Source organism: Electrona antarctica (genome assembly GCF_951216825.1).
Source record: "Electrona antarctica genome assembly, chromosome: 12".
Taxonomy (NCBI): domain Eukaryota; kingdom Metazoa; phylum Chordata; class Actinopteri; order Myctophiformes; family Myctophidae; genus Electrona; species Electrona antarctica.
Window position 1 is genome coordinate 3,444,013 of NC_136793.1, and position 20,623 is coordinate 3,464,635.

Below are 20,623 nucleotides of genomic sequence, written 5' to 3' on the forward strand. Positions count from 1 at the left end.
TTTATGGACCCATAATAGTGATTATTAATTAATTAAGTTTTGCCATAATCATGTCTTTTGCCATGAAGCTTTAAGGTGGCGACTGTGGCTCAAGAGGTAGAGCAGGTCGTCCAATGATCCATGGGTCGGCGGTTCGAATCCTGGCTCCTCCTGTCTACATGTCGAAGTGTCCTTGGGCAAGACACTGAACCCCACCTTGCATGACTTCCGCTGCAATCGGTGTATGAATGTGTGTGTGAATGGGTGAATGTAATGCACAATCTATGTAAAGCGCCTTGGATAAAGGCGCTATATAAATGCACCATTTACCATTTACCATTTAAGGTACGGCCATGACAGCAATGGTAGGAAAAAATATATATAATATTAATTATATTCTCTGGAGTGAGTGTGGAACTATAGTGGCCCTCTGGTGTGAGTGTGGAAATATAGTGGCCCTCTGGAGTGAGTGTGGAAATATAGTGGCCCTCTGGTGTGAGTGTGGAAATATAGTGGCCCTCTGGTGTGAGTGTGGAAATATAGTGGCCCTCTGGAGTGAGTGTGGAAATATAGTGGCCCTCTGGTGTGAGTGTGGAAATATAGTGGCCCTCTGGAGTGAGTGTGGAACTATAGTGGCCCTCTGGAGTGAGTGTGGAACTGTAGTGGCCCTCTGGAGTGAGTGTGGAACTATAGTGGCCCTCTGGAGTGAGTGTGGAACTATAGTGGTCCTCTGGAGTGAGTGTGGAAATATAGTGGCCCTCTGGAGTGAGTGTGGAAATATAGTGGCCCTCTGGAGTGAGTGTGGAAATATAGTGGCCCTCTGGAGTGAGTATGGAACTATAGTGGCCCTCTGGAGTGAGTGTGGAACTATAGTGGCCCTCTGGAGTGAGTATGGAACTATAGTGGCCCTCTGGAGTGAGTATGGAACTATAGTGGCCCTCTGGAGTGAGTATGGAACTATAGTGGCCCTCTGGAGTGACTGTGGAACTATAGTGGCCCTCTGGAGTGAGTGTGGAACTATAGTGGCCCTCTGGAGTGAGTGTGGAACTATAGTGGCCCTCTGGAGTGAGTGTGGAACTATAGTGGCCCTCTGGAGTGAGTATGGAACTATAGTGGCCCTCTGGAGTGAAAAATGTTAATTTAACCATGGAACCAAATGGACCCGTTATAGTGTCCATTTGGTTCCAATGTTAAATTTGTACACTCAGAGTTACAGAACCAAGGGTTCATTTGGTTCCAAACTAACATTTAGCTGGTGGACCCCGTGGAACTCCCTCAAGGACCCCTAGGGGTCCCCGGACCCCACTTTGGGAACCACTGCTGTTGCTGTTGGCCAGTTATTATTCAAATGTGTTATTTTAATTTGGATGATTAGGAAAACAATGACAGTAAAACTATTGTTTCCTACATAAAATGGTAAATGGTTCATTTATATAGCTTAGCACCTTTATCCAAGGCACTTTACATAGGTTGTGCATTACATTCACCCATTCACACATATTTTCACTACTTCCTAAACATAGATTTTCTAATTTGTGGAATTTTTACATTTTTGTATTTTGTAGTTCATGAAAAGTTTTGCATAGTTTTGAAATAATATTTAAAAACTAAATTTAGGAAACAAAAAAATAAACAAATAAAGGGACCCATGAAAATGTGTCCGTGGCCCACAGATGGGTCCCGACCCACAGTCTGGGAACCACCGGTCTAAAAAAAACCCGACTGGTCACGTGGTGTTTTGAACCTCGGCAACAACCGATCTACAAGCTCACACCGCGACCTGTGTGTGTGCGTGTGTGTGTGTGTGTGTGTGTGTGTGTGTGTGTGTGTGTGTGTGTGTGTGTGTGTGTGTGTGTGTGTGTGTGTGTGTGTGTGTGTGTGTGTGTGTGTGAGAGAGAGCTTGTAGCTCGGCCGTCTTCGACGCACGCGCGACACCCACGTATACACTCACCGCGGCTGCGCAGTAGAGTAGAGTGTCCGTGACCGGAGTTGCCATGTCCGCTTGAAATATACGGAAGGGTCCCATTTGGTTCCATTTGTTACATTCTCAGAGTTACAGAGTCATAAGGGTCCATTTGGTTCCAAACTATCATTTATCTGGGGACCCCCTGGAACTCCCTCAGGGACCCCTGGGGGGTCCCCGGACCCCACTTTGGGAACCACTGGCTGGTATAGTTGCTTGCATCTTGTTGTTTTCCTAGAGCTGCTTTCCTTACTTCTCTCACAGATTCTGGCAACCTGGCAACACACAGCCCTGTCAGTGACGTCACGCCCAGCAGCAGCACATTGTGCTAAACAACATTCATGACTTTAATTAACTTTAATCATTAATTAATGCATTCATTCATTCATTAAGACTCGTTCATTAAGCAGCGTGTAGTTCCTCTTGGTCTCCGGGTGGTGGCGCTGCTCCGCTGCTGAACAACAACAACACGGTACGGTCACTTTGACAATGTTTATTTATCTATACTAACACAGCTAGCATGGTTAGCATTAGCTTCCCCCGTCCACACAACACAGGGAGGAGCTAATGCTGTCTGTCTGTGTCTGTCTGTGTCTGCCTGCCTGCCTGCCTGTCTCTCTGTCTCTCTGCCTGCCTGCCTGCCTGCCTGTCTCTCTGTCTCTCTGCCTGCCTGCCTGCCTGCCTGCCTGCCTGTCTGTCTGTCTGTCTGCCTGCCTGCCTGTCTGTCTGTCTGTCTGTCTCTCTGCCTGCCTGCCTGCCTGTCTGTCTGTCTGTCTGTCTGTCTGTCTGTCTGTCTGTCTGTCTCTCTGCCTGCCTGCCTGCCTGCCTGTCTGTCTGTCTCTCTGCCTGCCTGCCTGTCTCTCTGCCTGCCTGCCTGTCTGTCTGTCTCTCTGTCTGTCTGTCTGTCTGTCTGTTTGCCTGCCTGCCTGCCTGCCTGCTTGCCTGTCTGTCTGTCTGTCTGTCTGTCTCTCTGTCTCTCTGCCTGCCTGCATGTCTCTCTGTCTCTCTGCCTGCCTGCCTGCCTGTCTGTCTGTCTGTCTGTCTGTCTGTCTGTCTGTTATTGACTGAACAACAGTTTGCATATAAAGCACAGTACAGTACAGCCTGTTTCAGAGGTCAGAGGTCATCATAATTGGCTTGTGGACATTTTTGTCAAAATTAAAACCTTATCCACAACACAATGTGAGACACCAGGAACGCATACATAGAGCCCTGAATGAGTGTAACAAATGGAACCAAATGGACCCTGTGTGGGTCCATTTGGTTCCACATGTTACACTGTCATGATTCTTGATGACTATTATTTTGTATGTATTTGATTCCTATATTTTTATTTTGTTTGATGTATTGCCATGTGTTGTTCTTACTTACCGTTACCGTAAATCGCTCTGGATTAAGAACGTCTGATAAATATAAATTGTATCAGACGTAATTGTATCAATTGTAAATTGAAGGGGTATACTAGATAGAAAAGGTATCTGATGAAGAGATATGCCAGGGACCCCCATAAGAGAAGGTTTTTTAACTTCTCATGGCTGATTCTCAACCCGTTTAATTTCAATGACCCCCAGTTTGACATGCATTAGGCTACGGACCCCCATTTAATGGCATTTCTATCTGTTAATTTAACTCTGAGAGTGTACAAATGGAACCGGGGGGAGATCGTGTTTTTTTTATCCTTAAAAAAACATGTCAACTCAATTCCATTGTAACTAAGATATTCTGTGTAAGATTCTTCAGGGAGTTTAAAACTCCCTGAAGGTGAATTATCTCCCGACAATGACCACCTAGCCAGATATTATCCCTGTTATTACATGGAGCTACACAACAATGACCACCTAGCCAGATATTATCCCTGTTATTACATGGAGCTACACAACAATGACCACCTAGCCAGATATTATCCCTCTTATTACATGGAGCTACACAACAATGACCACCTAGCCAGATATTATCCCTCTTATTACATGGAGCTACACAACAATGACCACCTAGCCAGATATTATCCCTCTTATTACATGGAGCTACACAACAATGACCACCTAGCCAGATATTATCCCTCTTATTACATGGAGCTACACAACAATGACCACCCAGCCAGATATTATCCCTCTTATTACATGGAGCTACACAACAATGACCACCTAGCCAGATATTATCCCTCTTATTACATGGAGCTACACAACAATGACCACCTAGCCAGATATTATCCCTCTTATTACATGGAGCTACACAACAATGACCACCCAGCCAGATATTATCCCTCTTATTACATGGAGCTACACAACAATGACCACCTAGCCAGATATTATCCCTCTTATTACATGGAGCTACACAACAAAAAAGTATTCCATAAGTTGGCACTGGCTGCGTCTGCCCAGCTGCAGGGCTGGAGCACTGTCTGAAAACAAGGAAGTGAAAATATAGCCTAATCCAATTTTGGGTTACTGCTTTGTCTATTTCTCGGCTCAAATGTTTTCAAAAACATTTTTTAGAGCAAAGCAAAGTTACTATATTTACCCAGGGTATCTGGGCTAAGCTCAAGAACTTGTTTCCAGCCAGGCCCTGCTCATAGAACATTTCATGGTAGTGGTTCAATGCCTTGCTCAAGGGCACTTCAGCGTTGGTAATTTTAACGTGTCGGACCGCTGATTCGAACTGGCGACCTTCCGGTATCAAGACCGCTCCGCAATCCGTTCGGCCACCGCTGCCTCAATTGCATTGTTTGAGCATTGTTTAGCTGTAAATGACTGTGTGTGTGTGTGTGTGTGTGTGTGTGTGTGTGTGTGTGTGTGTGTGTGTGTGTGTGTCGGCAGTAAATCAAGCGGGGCGCAGCAGGTGCTCCGAGGGTTTGATTAGCCCATTCTGTGCTGCGCTACGAGCTTGTAGATCTGCTTAAAATCTGCTTTAAATCATGAAAATGTGGCACAAATCTTTGAATATATATTCTTTCAGAGCGAATGTTTTTAACTCAAATCTTTACTTCTGGGGGGGGGTCCCTGGAACAACATATTTTCAGATGGGGGGCGGCGGCCAAACACATATATTTTTGGGGTCCTTGACATGAAATATTGAGCACCACTGATACAGAAACGAGAAATGAGGTTTTTCAGAAAACTGTCTGGACATTTTTTTAATTTTGACGTCAGGCCTAAATGGGTTTATTAGCCAGCGGTCTGTTATCAAGACATAACGCACCGATTGGCCAATCAGAATCAAGCATTCAACCAAGCCATGTTATAAAAAAATACAATACTAATAATTATTATTATTTGTATTGTTATTAGATGTCGGAAGACAAGAAACAGGATCACCACGACCACATCAAGTCTGGATCCAAGGTACGCTGTGAGCTTGTAGATCTGCTATTGTAAGCTGCAGTATTTTTACACGCTGTAGGCTTGTAGATCTGCTATTGTAAGCTATGGTATTTTAACACACTGAGCTTGTAGATCTGCTATTGTAAGCTACAGTATTTTAACACACTGTGATCTTGTAGATCTGCTATTGTAAGCTGCAGTATTTTTTTAACACACTGTGAGCTTGTAGATCTGCTATTGTAAGCTACGGTACTTTGATGCTGTCCTATAATGTTGATGTCGTCCTCACTGCAGTTTTAATTTTGTCGACTAAAACACTAAGATTTGAGTCAGTGTTGTTTTCGTCGACTAAAACTAAGACGAAAAATGTTCGTCGACTACCTTTTTTTCCACTGACGAAAACTAAATGGAAACTAAATAAAAACTATAGGCTAATATAATACATTTTGTCAGCAATTAAAAACCAGACTAAAATGTTAGGAAGGGACTAGTGGACAAGAGATCCAGTATAAGTCATTTTACACTTGGATGCATGCTGAAAATAGCCGATCTACAAGCTATAAGTGTATGATCAGCCATTACGACAGCAGCAAGGCCCGCCAAAATACATTTTAGTCGACTAAATCAACTGTAGATTTATTCGACTAAAATCCTATGATATTTAGTTGACCAAAACTAGACTTAACACTAAAACATTCCAGGTGACTAAAATGTGACTAAAACTAAATGGAAACTATTCAAGAGACTATTATGACTAAAACTAAAATAGAAATTTGCTGCCAAAAAACCACTGATTTGAGTCTACTTGTTCTACAGCCCATTAGGGCATTAAGCAACTAGTCGACTAGTTTATTAGTCGACTAGTAAATCCACTAGTCGACCTTGCTGGTACTAGTTGACTAGTTGATATCTTTATCTTTATTTTTTCCCAATTGTGTAAGCCTCAATATCAGGTAGATTATAGTTATAGTCACCAATGTACTTTTTTTTTTACATAATAGGTGGTTAAACAACTAGTCGACTAGTTGACTAGTAAACTAGGCAACTAGTCAACTAGTAAAAATGACTAGAAGTGAATGCCCTACAGCCCATTGATGATATGCACGAGGCGGCCATCTTGTCAGCAAGATGATACCTAGGTGATACTTCCCATAGAGAACCCATTCATCCAATCAGAACAGTCCTCTCTAATTCTATAAAACAACGTCAAACTCACCAACATTGCAGCTGTAGGGAAAGCTTGAATTATCCTCTTTCAATCTTTCAACCTTTACTCTTTCAAAGTAAAGGTTTTGTTTCAAAAAATTCTTTCTTTCTGTCCAGAAATTATTTTTTTCCTAAGTGTCAGAGTTTGGAAGCGCTCTTTATCAGTAAAGAAACCTGCATTATGTGCAAATTATAAACAGGTGGTACACATGGGTTGTTGAGTGATAGGCTGCGTTTCGAATTGCTTCATGTACTTTTTATTTGCATTGTAATCCCCATAGGGTTTTTTCAGATTGCCTCATATAAGAACTGTTTGAAAAATAAACAAATCATCCGGGCCGTTTCACTCATTTGGATATGAAGAATCAACTGACTACAAGAAACCAGTCAAAACTAGGAACAGACTGTATCAAATAAGTGACAGCAGGCTGTCGTAAAGAGTCACCTTCCTGACAAGGACAGTGACTGCAGGCTGTCACCTCCCTGACAAGGACAGTGACTGCAGGCTGTCACCCCCCTGACAAGGACAGTGACTGCAGGCTGTCACCCCCCTGACAAGGACAGTGACTGCAGGCTGTCACCCCCCTGACAAGGACAGTGACTGCAGGCTGTCACCCCCCTGACAAGGACAGTGACTACAGGCTGTCACCTCCCTGACAAGGACAGTGACTGCAGGCTGTCACCTCCCTGACAAGGACAGTGACTGCAGGCTGTCACCTCCCTGACAAGGACAGTGACTGCAGGCTGACACCTCCCTGACAAGGACAGTGACTGCAGGCTGACACCTCCCTGACAAGGACAGTGACTGCAGGCTGTCACCCCCCTGACAAGGACAGTGACTGCAGGCTGTCACCCCCCTGACAAGGACAGGCTGTCACCCCCCTGACAAGGACAGGCTGTCACCTCCCTGACAAGGACAGTGACTGCAGGCTGTCACCCCCCTGACAAGGACAGTGACTGCAGGCTGTCACCTCCCTGACAAGGACAGTGACTGCAGGCTGTCACCCCCCTGACAAGGACAGTGACTGCAGGCTGTCACCTCCCTGACAAGGACAGGCTGTCACCTCCCTGACAAGGACAGGCTGTCACCTCCCTGACAAGGACAGTGACTGCAGGCTGTCACCTCCCTGACAAGGACAGGGATACGGCCAAAAATAGCCGATCTATAAGCAACGCGACGTCCGTGTTGTGATTGATTTATTGATTGAAAAATGTATTAACACTTTGCAGAATTACAGTACATTTCAAGCACAAACTCAATACAAAGGCTGTTAACTGTGAGTGGACGACCCAATTAAGCATTACACTTGTTTCCAATAGGGTCCACAATGTTCAATTCATCAAAAACATTTAGAGACGTACAAATAGACACTTCTATATAGACAAAGGACAGAACAGGAATTCTTCATAAAGGAGGTAAAAAGGGAAAAGAAACATATACAGTGAGGGAAAAAAAGGGGTGGGCGGTGGGGGGGATTCACGTTCAGCTCCGTTCATTTGTTTTCCTTGGAGGAGCTGCGTTGGGTCCCCAAGTCGGCTCCGTGGCCGTACCTTGAGTTGGCTGTGTGGCCGTGAGCTTGTAGATCGGGTACTTTTAGTAAAGAATTACCAAAAGTAGCCGATCTACAAGCTCTGCTCACAATACGGACGTTTGGCGTCAACAGAAACAGCAGTCCAATAAATTACTAGTAAGTTTTAATGTATTTATCGCAATTCAATGAAATAATGTTATTAGATAAAATATTTTTTCATGGCAGGAATTAATGCATATTAATAAAACATATGTTCGTGACACAATGAATGTGTCTCACATGCATGTTTTTAGCCTATGTTTGTGATAAAGAATCTCACAAATATATTCTACAGCAAGCAACTGATTCCTCTCCTAACGTCATGCGCTGGGCCTGGGTGGTACAATGAATCAGATTAGTAATACTATTGCACATTTGTGTTGATTTCTTTCGCTGGTTCAACTTCTGCTTCTTCTGAGTTGGAGCGCATGAGTGCATGCATGCAGAAGCAGCGCACGTGCGCAAACGCGTGCATGTGCACTCAAGAGCGAGCTTGCGCAATGCATTATGGGGTAGCTTTGCTTCGCTGTGTTTTTGTAGTGACCATCGGATGGTCCCTACAACTCCCGGTGCATTGTGGGATACTTCAGTCCACTACATTAGGGTGCAAAAATGCTCACTACATATTCGGACACTATAACAAAATGGCGGAACCCCAAAGTAGTGCACTATATGGGGCATAGGGAGTGAATTCGAACGCAGCCATAGTCAACGGGCTTCCAAACTCCAGCACTTAGATAAAAATACCTGCAAGGAATTTCTTGACAGGAAGTAGCTCATAACATGTCTACGGTGGATTTTTATGAAACAAACGCTTTACAGATTGAAAGAGGATAATTCAAGCTTTCGTGAGTTTGACGTTATTTAATACAATTAGAGGGGACTTTATCTGATTGTATTAAATAACATCAAACTCACCAACATTGCAGCATAATTAATAATAATTAATAATGTAATTGTTTTTCTGTGTGGATGAATGGGCTGTCTATGGGAAGTTGCACCTAGGTAGCACCTTGCTGGCAAGATGGCCGCCTCGTGCTTGATTGATTGATTGATTGATTGATTGAAATATTTATTAACAGTTTGCAGAATTACAGTACATTTCAAGCACAAACGCAATACAAAGACTGTTAACTGTGAGTGGACGACCCAATTAAGCATTACACTTGTTTACAAGAGGGTCCACCATGTTCAATTCATCAAAACATTTAGAGACGTACAAATAGACACTTCTATATAGTCAAAGAACAGAACAGGAATTCATCATAAAGGAGGTAAAAAGGGAAAATAAACATTTACAGTTTTTCGAAGTTCCCTTCGAGCTGCTACACACCAACCAAGGAGTTGGTGTGGTTTGGGCTTTAGACTAAATCTGAATTTTTACTGTCAAAATGAACTCTCTCTCTCTCTCTCTGTTTGTGCGTGCGTGCGTGCGTGTGTGCGTGCGTGCGTGTGTGTTCCAGTCCAACCCAGCCAAGCCCAACTACAGTGTGAAGTTCACCCTGGCCGGACACACCAAGGCTGTCTCATCTGTCAAGTTCAGCCCCAATGGAGAGTGGCTAGCCTCCTCCTGTAAGGACAATACCACCTTAAATATATATACCACCTTAAATATATATACCACCTTAAACCATTCAGCCCCAATGGAGAGTGGCTAGCCTCCTCCTGTAAGGACAATACCACCTTAAATATATATACCACCTTAAATATATATACCACCTTAAGCCATTCAGCCCCAATGGAGAGTGGCTGGCCTCCTCCTGTAAGGACAATACCACCTTAAATATATATACCACCTTAAATATATATACCACCTTAAATATATATACCACCTTAAGCCATTCAGCCCCAATGGAGAGTGGCTAGCCTCCTCCTGTAAGGACAATACCACCTTAAATATATATATACCACCTTAAATATATATACCACCTTAAGCCATTCAGCCCCAATGGAGAGTGGCTGGCCTCCTCCTGTAAGGACAATACCACCTTAAATATATATACCACCTTAAATATATATATACACCACCTTATTCAATGACATATTTAAAGTTTTGCGTCTGAGCAGCTAATTGTTGTCACACGGTGGTGTGTGTGTGTGTGTGTGTGTGTGTGTGTGTGTGTGTGTGTGTGTGTGTGTGTGTGTGTGTGTGTGTGTGTGTGTGTGTGTGTGTGTGTGTGTGTGTGTGTGTGTGTGTGTGTGTGTGTGTGTGTGTGTGTGTGTGTGTGTGCAGCTGCGGACAAGCTGATAAAGATCTGGGGAGCGTTCGACGGGAAGTTTGAGAAGTCCATCGCTGGACACAAACTGGTGAGTCTGTCTGTCTGTCTGTCTGTCTGTCTGTCTGTCTGTCTGTCTGTCTGTGTCTGAGAACCTGAGAACAGATTCTACAAAATATCTTGTAAATCCTGACAGTTTTCTGAAAAACTGTGGCCAAATTTGACTGGACTGCCATTGGATTTTTTGTAATTTCGTTTTGGTCACGACCCACGGGTTGAGAACCCCTGCTCTAGTATGTGAAGAGTCTTCCTGTGTTGCTGCACCCGATCCCCGCCTTATCAATCCATTGAATTGGCAAGTTGTCATGAATTGTCACCCATTCGTCTGGGCCCAGTAGGTTCCTACTGGCCTACCAGGAGATTCTGGTAGACGCTGTCAGCCAGTTCTATCGTTGACACCATGTTAATGCCTGTGCTGTCACGTGAGGGTTAGGGTTAGAGTTAGGGGGTTAGGGTTAGGGGGTTAGGGTTAGGGTTAGGGTTAGGGTTAGGGTTGGGGTTAGGGTTAGGGTTGGGGTTAGGGTTAGGGTTAAGGTTAACCCTAACCCTAACCCTCACGTGACAGCACAGGCATTAACATGGTGTCAACGATAGAACTGGCTGACAGCGTCTACCAGAATCTCCTGGTAGGCCAGTAGGGACCTACTGGGCCCAGACGAATGGGTGACAATTCATGACAACTTGCCAATTCAATGGATTGATAAGGTGGGGATCGGCTGGTTATGAACTCATTTTGGAAGGAAAACAAAGTGCTTCGCACAACCTGAACCCATGTAGTCTCTCTGGATGGATGATGTCACAGTGACATCAGCGGTGATGTCATATCTGTGGTGGGTGTGTCCAGGGCATCTCTGACGTGTCGTGGTCGTCTGACTCCGCCCTGCTAGTCTCCGCCTCCGACGACAAGACGCTGAAGATCTGGGACGGAAGCTCTGTAAGACGCACGCACACACACACACATATGCACGCACGTCACACATACATACATATTACATAGACATTAAAGGGACACAGTAACTGTCTGTCTGTCTGTCTTAAAGGAGAAGTGTCTGAAGACATTAAAGGGACACAGACAGTAACTGTCTGTCTGTCTGTCTGTCTTAAAGGGGAAGTGTCTGAAGACATTAAAGGGACACAGTAACTGTCTGTCTGTCTGTCTGTCTGTCTTAAAGGGGAAGTGTCTGAAGACATTAAAGGGACACAGTAACTACGTCTTCTGTTGCAACTTCAACCCTCAGTCCAACCTGGTGGTGTCTGGATCGGTAAGACTGTGTGTGTGTGTGTGTGTGTGTGTGTGTGTGTGTGTGTGTGTGTGTGTGTGTGTGTGTGTGTGTGTGTGTGTGTGTGTGTGTGTGTGTGTGTGTGTGTGTGTGTGTGTGTGTGTGTGTGTGTGTGTGTGTGTGTGTGCGCGTGTGCGTGATGACCTCAAGAATAGATGTGTTGAATACTATGAATGTACTATTCTATGTCGTTTTTCTCTTAACTCTATAAATGCGGCAAGCTGTTAGCATAAACCCCAGTTCTATTAGTATATACCAGTATACATTTACTGTCTAACTTCTTATCCTGTGTGCGTGCGTGTGTGTGCGCGTGTGTGTGTGTGTGTGTGTGTGTGTGTGTGTGTGTGTGTGCGCGTGTGTGTGTGTGCGTGTGTGTGTAGTTTGATGAGAGTGTGCGTATTTGGGATGTGAAAACAGGAAAGTGTCTGAAGACTTTACCCGCCCACTCCGACCCAGTGTCCGCTGTAAGTTAATTACACAACCAGCTAATTATGCATCTCGTTAAGTTAATTAAACAACAAGTGATGTGGCAAATTTGTACACTATAGAGCACCGAAGTCCTGACGTCACTGCCCTCTACTATCAGCAGAGGGCGCCAGTCCCATGGTTTGTGTATTTTTTTATAAGCATTGTACTCTCCATAGGGGGATTTTAGATCGCCTCATATAAGAACTGTGTTTGAAAAATAAACCGATCACCCCGGCCTTTTCACTCATATGGATATGAAGCATCGACGGAAGGTGGAAATGTACAAATATACCCAAAGAGTAACAAAATAAGCGTTAGAAACGAGCCAAACGGCCCAGGCGGTGGCGTAACCGTCTGGGCACCCGACTGGTAATCCAGTCGCAGTGTGCCGCGGGTTCGACTCCCGAGCCCGACACAGCCTTTACTGCATGTCTTCCCCCATCTCTCTCCCGTTTCCTGTCAGCCTACTGTCTGTCCCTTCAAAAACCAATAAAAGGCGTAAGCCGCAAAAAAATATCTTAAAAAAGAAAAAAAAAGAAACGAGCCAAACAACCCAGAGACTACATTTCCGGGTAGGCTGCTTCTGCCCGCAGCCCGTCGCACAACAGAAACTGAACGTTAATTACGTTTATTTTAATTTTAATTTTATTGATATATATGCTACAGTACCGGCAGTACACAATACATATCAAGTACACTGTATCTCAAGTTCAAGTACATAGACTAAGATGTACTGTGCATGGGCTAATATCACAACAGTTAGTACGAGTCGAGTCACCACCAGCTGAGCTTACGTCAACGAGGAATCTCAGGAACGCAATATGTTGACAGCTGTGCGTGACGTATATGCTCAGCAACATTGCATTCATATGTAGTTTCAAGGCTTTTGCGGTCACATCATTAACGACGCACAGCCACCCCCTGACAGAAACACCAGGGTGGTCGGTTTATTTTTAAAACACAGTTCTTATATGAAGCGACATAAAATCGCCCTATGGAGATTTCAATACAAATAAAAAACCTATAAACCTGTGTGTTGGTGCCCTCTACTGAAAGTGACGTCAGACTTCGGTGCTCTATAGCGGTTGAGGAATAATTATTGCTGAAGCTGTCTCAAGTGGTTCAAAGGGATATTGAGAGAGAGAGAGAGAGAGAGAGGGGGGGATGAAGGGGGGGAGAGAGAGAGAGAGGGAGAGAGAGAGAGAGAGACAGAGCAGACAGAACAGACAGAACAGACAGACAACGGTGAGAGAGTTGAGTGGGAGTCAGCGAGAATTAACGATGCATTTGTATTTGACCCTGACTTCAGAATGCATCGTATTCTGTTGTATTGACTTCAGAATGCATCGTATTCTGTTGTATTGACTTCAGAATGCATCGTATTCTGTTGTATTGACTTCAGAATGCATCGTATTCTGTTGTATTGATCCCTGACTTCAGAATGCATCGTATTCTGTTGTATTGGACCCTGACTTCAGAATGCATCGTATTCTGTTGTATTGACTTCAGAATGCATCGTATTCTGTTGTATTGACTTCAGAATGCATCGTATTCTGTTGTATTGATCCCTGACTTCAGAATGCATCGTATTCTGTTGTATTGGACCCTGACTTCAGAATGCATCGTATTCTGTTGTATTGGACCCTGACTTCAGAATGCATCGTATTCTGTTGTATTGGAACCAGACTTCAGAATGCATCGTATTCTGTTGTATTGATCCCTGACTTCAGAATGCATCGTATTCTGTTGTATTGGACCCTGACTTCAGAATGCATCGTATTCTGTTGTATTGGACCCTGACTTCAGAATGCATCGTATTCTGTTGTATTGGACCCAGACTTCAGAATGCATCGTATTCTGTTGTATTGGACCCTGACTTCAGAATGCATCGTATTCTGTTGTATTGGAACCAGACTTCAGAATGCATCGTATTCTGTTGTATTGGAACCAGACTTCAGAATGCATCGTATTCTGTTGTATTGGACCCTGACTTCAGAATGCATCGTATTCTGTTGTATTGGAACCAGACTTCAGAATGCATCGTATTCTGTTGTATTGGACCCTGACTTCAGAATGCATCGTATTCTGTTGTATTGGACCCTGACTTCAGAATGCATCGTATTCTGTTGTATTGGACCCTGACTTCAGAATGCATCGTATTCTGTTGTATTGGACCCTGACTTCAGAATGCATCGTATTCTGTTGTATTGGACCCTGACTTCAGAATGCATCGTATTCTGTTGTATTGGACCCTGACTTCAGAATGCATCGTATTCTGTTGTATTGATCCCTGACTTCAGAATGCATCGTATTCTGTTGTATTGACTTCAGAATGCATCGTATTCTGTTGTATTGGACCCTGACTTCAGAATGCATCGTATTCTGTTGTATTGACTTCAGAATGCATCGTATTCTGTTGTATTGAACCCTGACTTCAGAATGCATCGTATTCTGTTGTATTGACTTCAGAATGCATCGTATTCTGTTGTATTGAACCCTGACTTCAGAATGCATCGTATTCTGTTGTATTGACTTCAGAATGCATCGTATTCTGTTGTATTGAGCCCTGACTTCAGAATGCATCGTATTCTGTTGTATTGACTTCAGAATGCATCGTATTCTGTTGTATTGAACCCTGACTTCAGAATGCATCGTATTCTGTTGTATTGTACCCTGACTTCAGAATGCATCGTATTCTGTTGTATTGGAACCAGACTTCAGAATGCATCGTATTCTGTTGTATTGGACCCTGACTTCAGAATGCATCGTATTCTGTTGTATTGGACCCTGACTTCAGAATGCATCGTATTCTGTTGTATTGGACCCTGACTTCAGAATGCATCGTATTCTGTTGTATTGAACCCTGACTTCAGAATGCATCGTATTCTGTTGTATTGGACCCTGACTTCAGAATGCATCGTATTCTGTTGTATTGGAACCAGACTTCAGAATGCATCGTATTCTGTTGTATTGGAACCAGACTTCAGAATGCATCGTATTCTGTTGTATTGGACCCTGACTTCAGAATGCATCGTATTCTGTTGTATTGGAACCAGACTTCAGAATGCATCGTATTCTGTTGTATTGGAACCAGACTTCAGAATGCATCGTATTCTGTTGTATTGATCCCTGACTTCAGAATGCATCGTATTCTGTTGTATTGGAACCAGACTTCAGAATGCATCGTATTCTGTTGTATTGACTTCAGAATGCATCGTATTCTGTTGTATTGGACCCTGACTTCAGAAGGCATCGTATTCTGTTGTATTGATCCCTGACTTCAGAATGCATCGTATTCTGTTGTATTGGACCCAGACTTCAGAATGCATCGTATTCTGTTGTATTGAACCCTGACTTCAGAATGCATCGTATTCTGTTGTATTGGACCCTGACTTCAGAATGCATCGTATTCTGTTGTATTGGACCCTGACTTCAGAATGCATCGTATTCTGTTGTATTGAACCCTGACTTCAGAATGCATCGTATTCTGTTGTATTGAACCCTGACTTCAGAATGCATCGTATTCTGTTGTATTGAACCCTGACTTCAGAATGCATCGTATTCTGTTGTATTGAACCCTGACTTCAGAATGCATCGTATTCTGTTGTATTGGACCCTGACTTCAGAATGCATCGTATTCTGTTGTATTGAACCCTGACTTCAGAATGCATCGTATTCTGTTGTATTGGACCCTGACTTCAGAATGCATCGTATTCTGTTGTATTGAACCCTGACTTCAGAATGCATCATATTCTGTTGTATTGAACCCTGACTTCAGAATGCATCGTATTCTGTTGTATTGATCCCTGACTTCAGAATGCATCGTATTCTGTTGTATTGGACCCAGACTTCAGAATGCATCGTATTCTGTTGTATTGAACCCTGACTTCAGAATGCATCGTATTCTGTTGTATTGGACCCTGACTTCAGAATGCATCGTATTCTGTTGTATTGGAACCAGACTTCAGAATGCATCGTATTCTGTTGTATTGGAACCAGACTTCAGAATGCATCGTATTCTGTTGTATTGAACCCTGACTTCAGAATGCATCGTATTCTGTTGTATTGGACCCTGACTTCAGAATGCATCGTATTCTGTTGTATTGGAACCAGACTTCAGAATGCATCGTATTCTGTTGTATTGGACCCTGACTTCAGAATGCATCGTATTCTGTTGTATTGGACCCTGACTTCAGAATGCATCGTATTCTGTTGTATTGGACCCTGACTTCAGAATGCATCGTATTCTGTTGTATTGAACCCTGACTTCAGAATGCATCGTATTCTGTTGTATTGGACCCTGACTTCAGAATGCATCGTATTCTGTTGTATTGGAACCAGACTTCAGAATGCATCGTATTCTGTTGTATTGGAACCAGACTTCAGAATGCATCGTATTCTGTTGTATTGGACCCTGACTTCAGAATGCATCGTATTCTGTTGTATTGACTTCAGAATGCATCGTATTCTGTTGTATTGAACCCTGACTTCAGAATGCATCGTATTCTGTTGTATTGAACCCTGACTTCAGAATGCATCGTATTCTGTTGTATTGACTTCAGAATGCATCGTATTCTGTTGTATTGAACCCTGACTTCAGAATGCATCGTATTCTGTTGTATTGACTTCAGAATGCATCGTATTCTGTTGTATTGATCCCTGACTTCAGAATGCATCGTATTCTGTTGTATTGGACCCTGACTTCAGAATGCATCGTATTCTGTTGTATTGGACCCTGACTTCAGAATGCATCGTATTCTGTTGTATTGGACCCTGACTTCAGAATGCATCGTATTCTGTTGTATTGAACCCTGACTTCAGAATGCATCGTATTCTGTTGTATTGGACCCTGACTTCAGAATGCATCGTATTCTGTTGTATTGGACCCTGACTTCAGAATGCATCGTATTCTGTTGTATTGATCCCTGACTTCAGAATGCATCGTATTCTGTTGTATTGGACCCTGACTTCAGAATGCATCGTATTCTGTTGTATTGGACCCTGACTTCAGAATGCATCGTATTCTGTTGTATTGAACCCTGACTTCAGAATGCATCGTATTCTGTTGTATTGAACCCTGACTTCAGAATGCATCGTATTCTGTTGTATTGAACCCTGACTTCAGAATGCATCGTATTCTGTTGTATTGAACCCTGACTTCAGAATGCATCGTATTCTGTTGTATTGGACCCTGACTTCAGAATGCATCGTATTCTGTTGTATTGAACCCTGACTTCAGAATGCATCGTATTCTGTTGTATTGGACCCTGACTTCAGAATGCATCGTATTCTGTTGTATTGAACCCTGACTTCAGAATGCATCATATTCTGTTGTATTGAACCCTGACTTCAGAATGCATCGTATTCTGTTGTATTGATCCCTGACTTCAGAATGCATCGTATTCTGTTGTATTGGACCCAGACTTCAGAATGCATCGTATTCTGTTGTATTGAACCCTGACTTCAGAATGCATCGTATTCTGTTGTATTGGACCCTGACTTCAGAATGCATCGTATTCTGTTGTATTGGAACCAGACTTCAGAATGCATCGTATTCTGTTGTATTGGAACCAGACTTCAGAATGCATCGTATTCTGTTGTATTGAACCCTGACTTCAGAATGCATCGTATTCTGTTGTATTGGACCCTGACTTCAGAATGCATCGTATTCTGTTGTATTGGAACCAGACTTCAGAATGCATCGTATTCTGTTGTATTGGACCCTGACTTCAGAATGCATCGTATTCTGTTGTATTGGACCCTGACTTCAGAATGCATCGTATTCTGTTGTATTGGACCCTGACTTCAGAATGCATCGTATTCTGTTGTATTGAACCCTGACTTCAGAATGCATCGTATTCTGTTGTATTGGACCCTGACTTCAGAATGCATCGTATTCTGTTGTATTGGAACCAGACTTCAGAATGCATCGTATTCTGTTGTATTGGAACCAGACTTCAGAATGCATCGTATTCTGTTGTATTGGACCCTGACTTCAGAATGCATCGTATTCTGTTGTATTGACTTCAGAATGCATCGTATTCTGTTGTATTGAACCCTGACTTCAGAATGCATCGTATTCTGTTGTATTGAACCCTGACTTCAGAATGCATCGTATTCTGTTGTATTGACTTCAGAATGCATCGTATTCTGTTGTATTGAACCCTGACTTCAGAATGCATCGTATTCTGTTGTATTGACTTCAGAATGCATCGTATTCTGTTGTATTGATCCCTGACTTCAGAATGCATCGTATTCTGTTGTATTGGACCCTGACTTCAGAATGCATCGTATTCTGTTGTATTGGACCCTGACTTCAGAATGCATCGTATTCTGTTGTATTGGACCCTGACTTCAGAATGCATCGTATTCTGTTGTATTGAACCCTGACTTCAGAATGCATCGTATTCTGTTGTATTGGACCCTGACTTCAGAATGCATCGTATTCTGTTGTATTGAACCCTGACTTCTCGGTTTCCCAGAAAGAAAAGAGAACCAAGAGAAAAGATTAAAATAATGATACAATGAACAACAATATCATTGTATGAAAAGAATAGTAAATCTGGTGAATATAATCGGTTACTAAATGTCAACTTAACTTCAGTGAGTGCTACATAGCAAACACATAAGATGGAAGTTCTCCGTCACAAGCTAATTAAGCTAGATCACCAGCTGGTTAGTGAAATGTATTGGTTACCATTCAGTCATCTCATCATCCTGGTAATGCCAAAGTTCTCCTAATGTGTGTGTGTGCGTGTGCGTGTGCGTGTGCGCGCGCGTGTGTGTGTGTGTGCGTAGGTTCACTTCAACAGAGATGGTTCTCTGATCGTTTCCAGCAGCTATGACGGTCTGTGGTATGTACGCACGCACGCACACACGCATGCATGCACACACGCACGCACGCACACACACACACACACGCACGCATGCACACGCACGCACGCACGCACGCACGCACGCACGCACGCACGCACGCACGCACGCACGCACGCACGCACGCACACACACATTGGTCAAAAACAGCCAAATGTGCAGTAACTATGTTTTTGGACACACCCACCTATCTGTGTATCCCAAAAGGTCAGATCAGCCTTCGTGATTTTGGGGGATACTGTTGTGTATGTACTATTTTATGTAGTTTTTTCTCTTAAGAGTATACTGTATAACTTCTTGTGCGTGTGTGCGTGTGTGCGTGTGTGCGTGCGTGCGTGCGTGTGTGCGTGTGTGCGTGTGTGCGCGTGTGCGCGTGTGCGCGTGTGCGCGTGTGCGCGTGTGCTTGTGTGCTTGTGTGCTTGTGTGCTTGTGTGCTTGTGTGCGTGTGTGCGTGTGTGCGTGTGTGCGTGTGTGCGTGTGTGCGTGTGTGCGTGTGTGCGTGTGTGCGTGTGTGCGTGTGTGCGTGTGTGTGTGTGTGTGTGTGTGTGCGTGTGCGTGTGCGTGTGCGTGTGCGTGTGCGTGTGCGTGCGTGCGCGCGTGCGTGCGTGCGTGCGTGCGTGCGTGCGTGCGTGCGTGCAGTCGTATCTGGGACACGGCGTCGGGTCAGTGTCTGAAGACGCTGATAGGTGAGTAGAAACCTGACCGTTCATCACGTCGTCATACATGTTGATTTCGTCGACTGAAATGATGACAAAAAGTGCCCTGCTGACATATAAAAACTAGACTAAAATGTCAGGGAGGGACGTGTGTGTGTGTGTGTGTGTGTGTGTGTGTGTGTGTGTGTGTGTGTGTGTGTGTGTGTGTGTGTGTGTGTGTGTGTGTGTGTGTGTGTGTGTGTGTGTGTGTGTGTGTGTGTGTGTGTGTGTGTGTGTGTGTGTGTGTGTGTGTGTGTGTGTGTGTGTGTGTGTGTGTGTGTGTGTGTGTGTGTGTGTGTGTGTGTGTGTGGAGGAAGGGGAGAATGTTTAGGCCTGTCACAAACTCACAAAGATATGATATTTTACTATATATCTGATTGACTTTTACACCACTTTGGTACATGGTACATTGCGGATCACCGATCGAGTCACTCGGAGCGAAAATCTAATTGCATGTCTGATGAGGACATATTGGTGATGTGGGTTGATAACATGCTTAGCGGGAGCCGGTGGCTAGCTAGTGAAACCCTCATTGTGATTGTGCGTAGGGATGTCCCTCCCGATACACTGTTTTCATTCCCGATACCACAATTTATGTGTTAGCCGATACAGAATACCGATACCAGTGTTGCGATCTTTTGTTTATAGCTATCTAGCTATATATCTGGTGTTGTGTTTATAGCTATCTAGCTATATATCTTGTGTTGTGTTTATAGCTATCTAGCTATATATCTGGTGTTGTGTTTATAGCTATCTAGCTATATATCTGGTGTTGTGTTTATAGCTATCTACCTCTATATCTGGTGTTGTGTTTATAGCTATCTAGCTATATATCTGGTGTTGTGTTTATAGCTATCTAGCTATATATCTGGTGTTGTGTTTATAGCCATCTAGCTATATATCTGGTGTAGTGTTTATAGCAGACTCCTCACTCAAATGTGCACTTACAGTTTGGGCAACTCCAAAGCAAACTCCACATGCCCGACATTTTA

General features: G+C 43.6%; 1 protein-coding gene across 2 annotated transcripts in view; it reads left to right on the forward strand.

Moving 5' to 3' along the window:
• Nucleotides 1-2,226: 2,226 nt before the first annotated feature.
• The window catches only part of LOC306933427 (WD repeat-containing protein 5-like), a 30,663-nt gene continuing 12,266 nt past the window's right edge, over nt 2,227-20,623 (forward strand). For both annotated transcript variants that reach the window (XR_013791228.1, XM_079515647.1), the window contains exons 1-9: nt 2,227-2,414; nt 5,230-5,283; nt 9,503-9,611; nt 10,273-10,346; nt 11,160-11,249; nt 11,488-11,577; nt 11,976-12,059; nt 18,862-18,917; nt 19,576-19,622. Coding sequence is in view for 1 of the 2 variants with exons in the window: in XM_079515647.1 (XP_079371773.1) it covers nt 5,230-5,283; nt 9,503-9,611; nt 10,273-10,346; nt 11,160-11,249; nt 11,488-11,577; nt 11,976-12,059; nt 18,862-18,917; nt 19,576-19,622 (604 nt within the window). In the remaining variant the exon portion in view is untranslated. The remainder of the gene's footprint in view (nt 2,415-5,229; nt 5,284-9,502; nt 9,612-10,272; nt 10,347-11,159; nt 11,250-11,487; nt 11,578-11,975; nt 12,060-18,861; nt 18,918-19,575; nt 19,623-20,623) is intronic.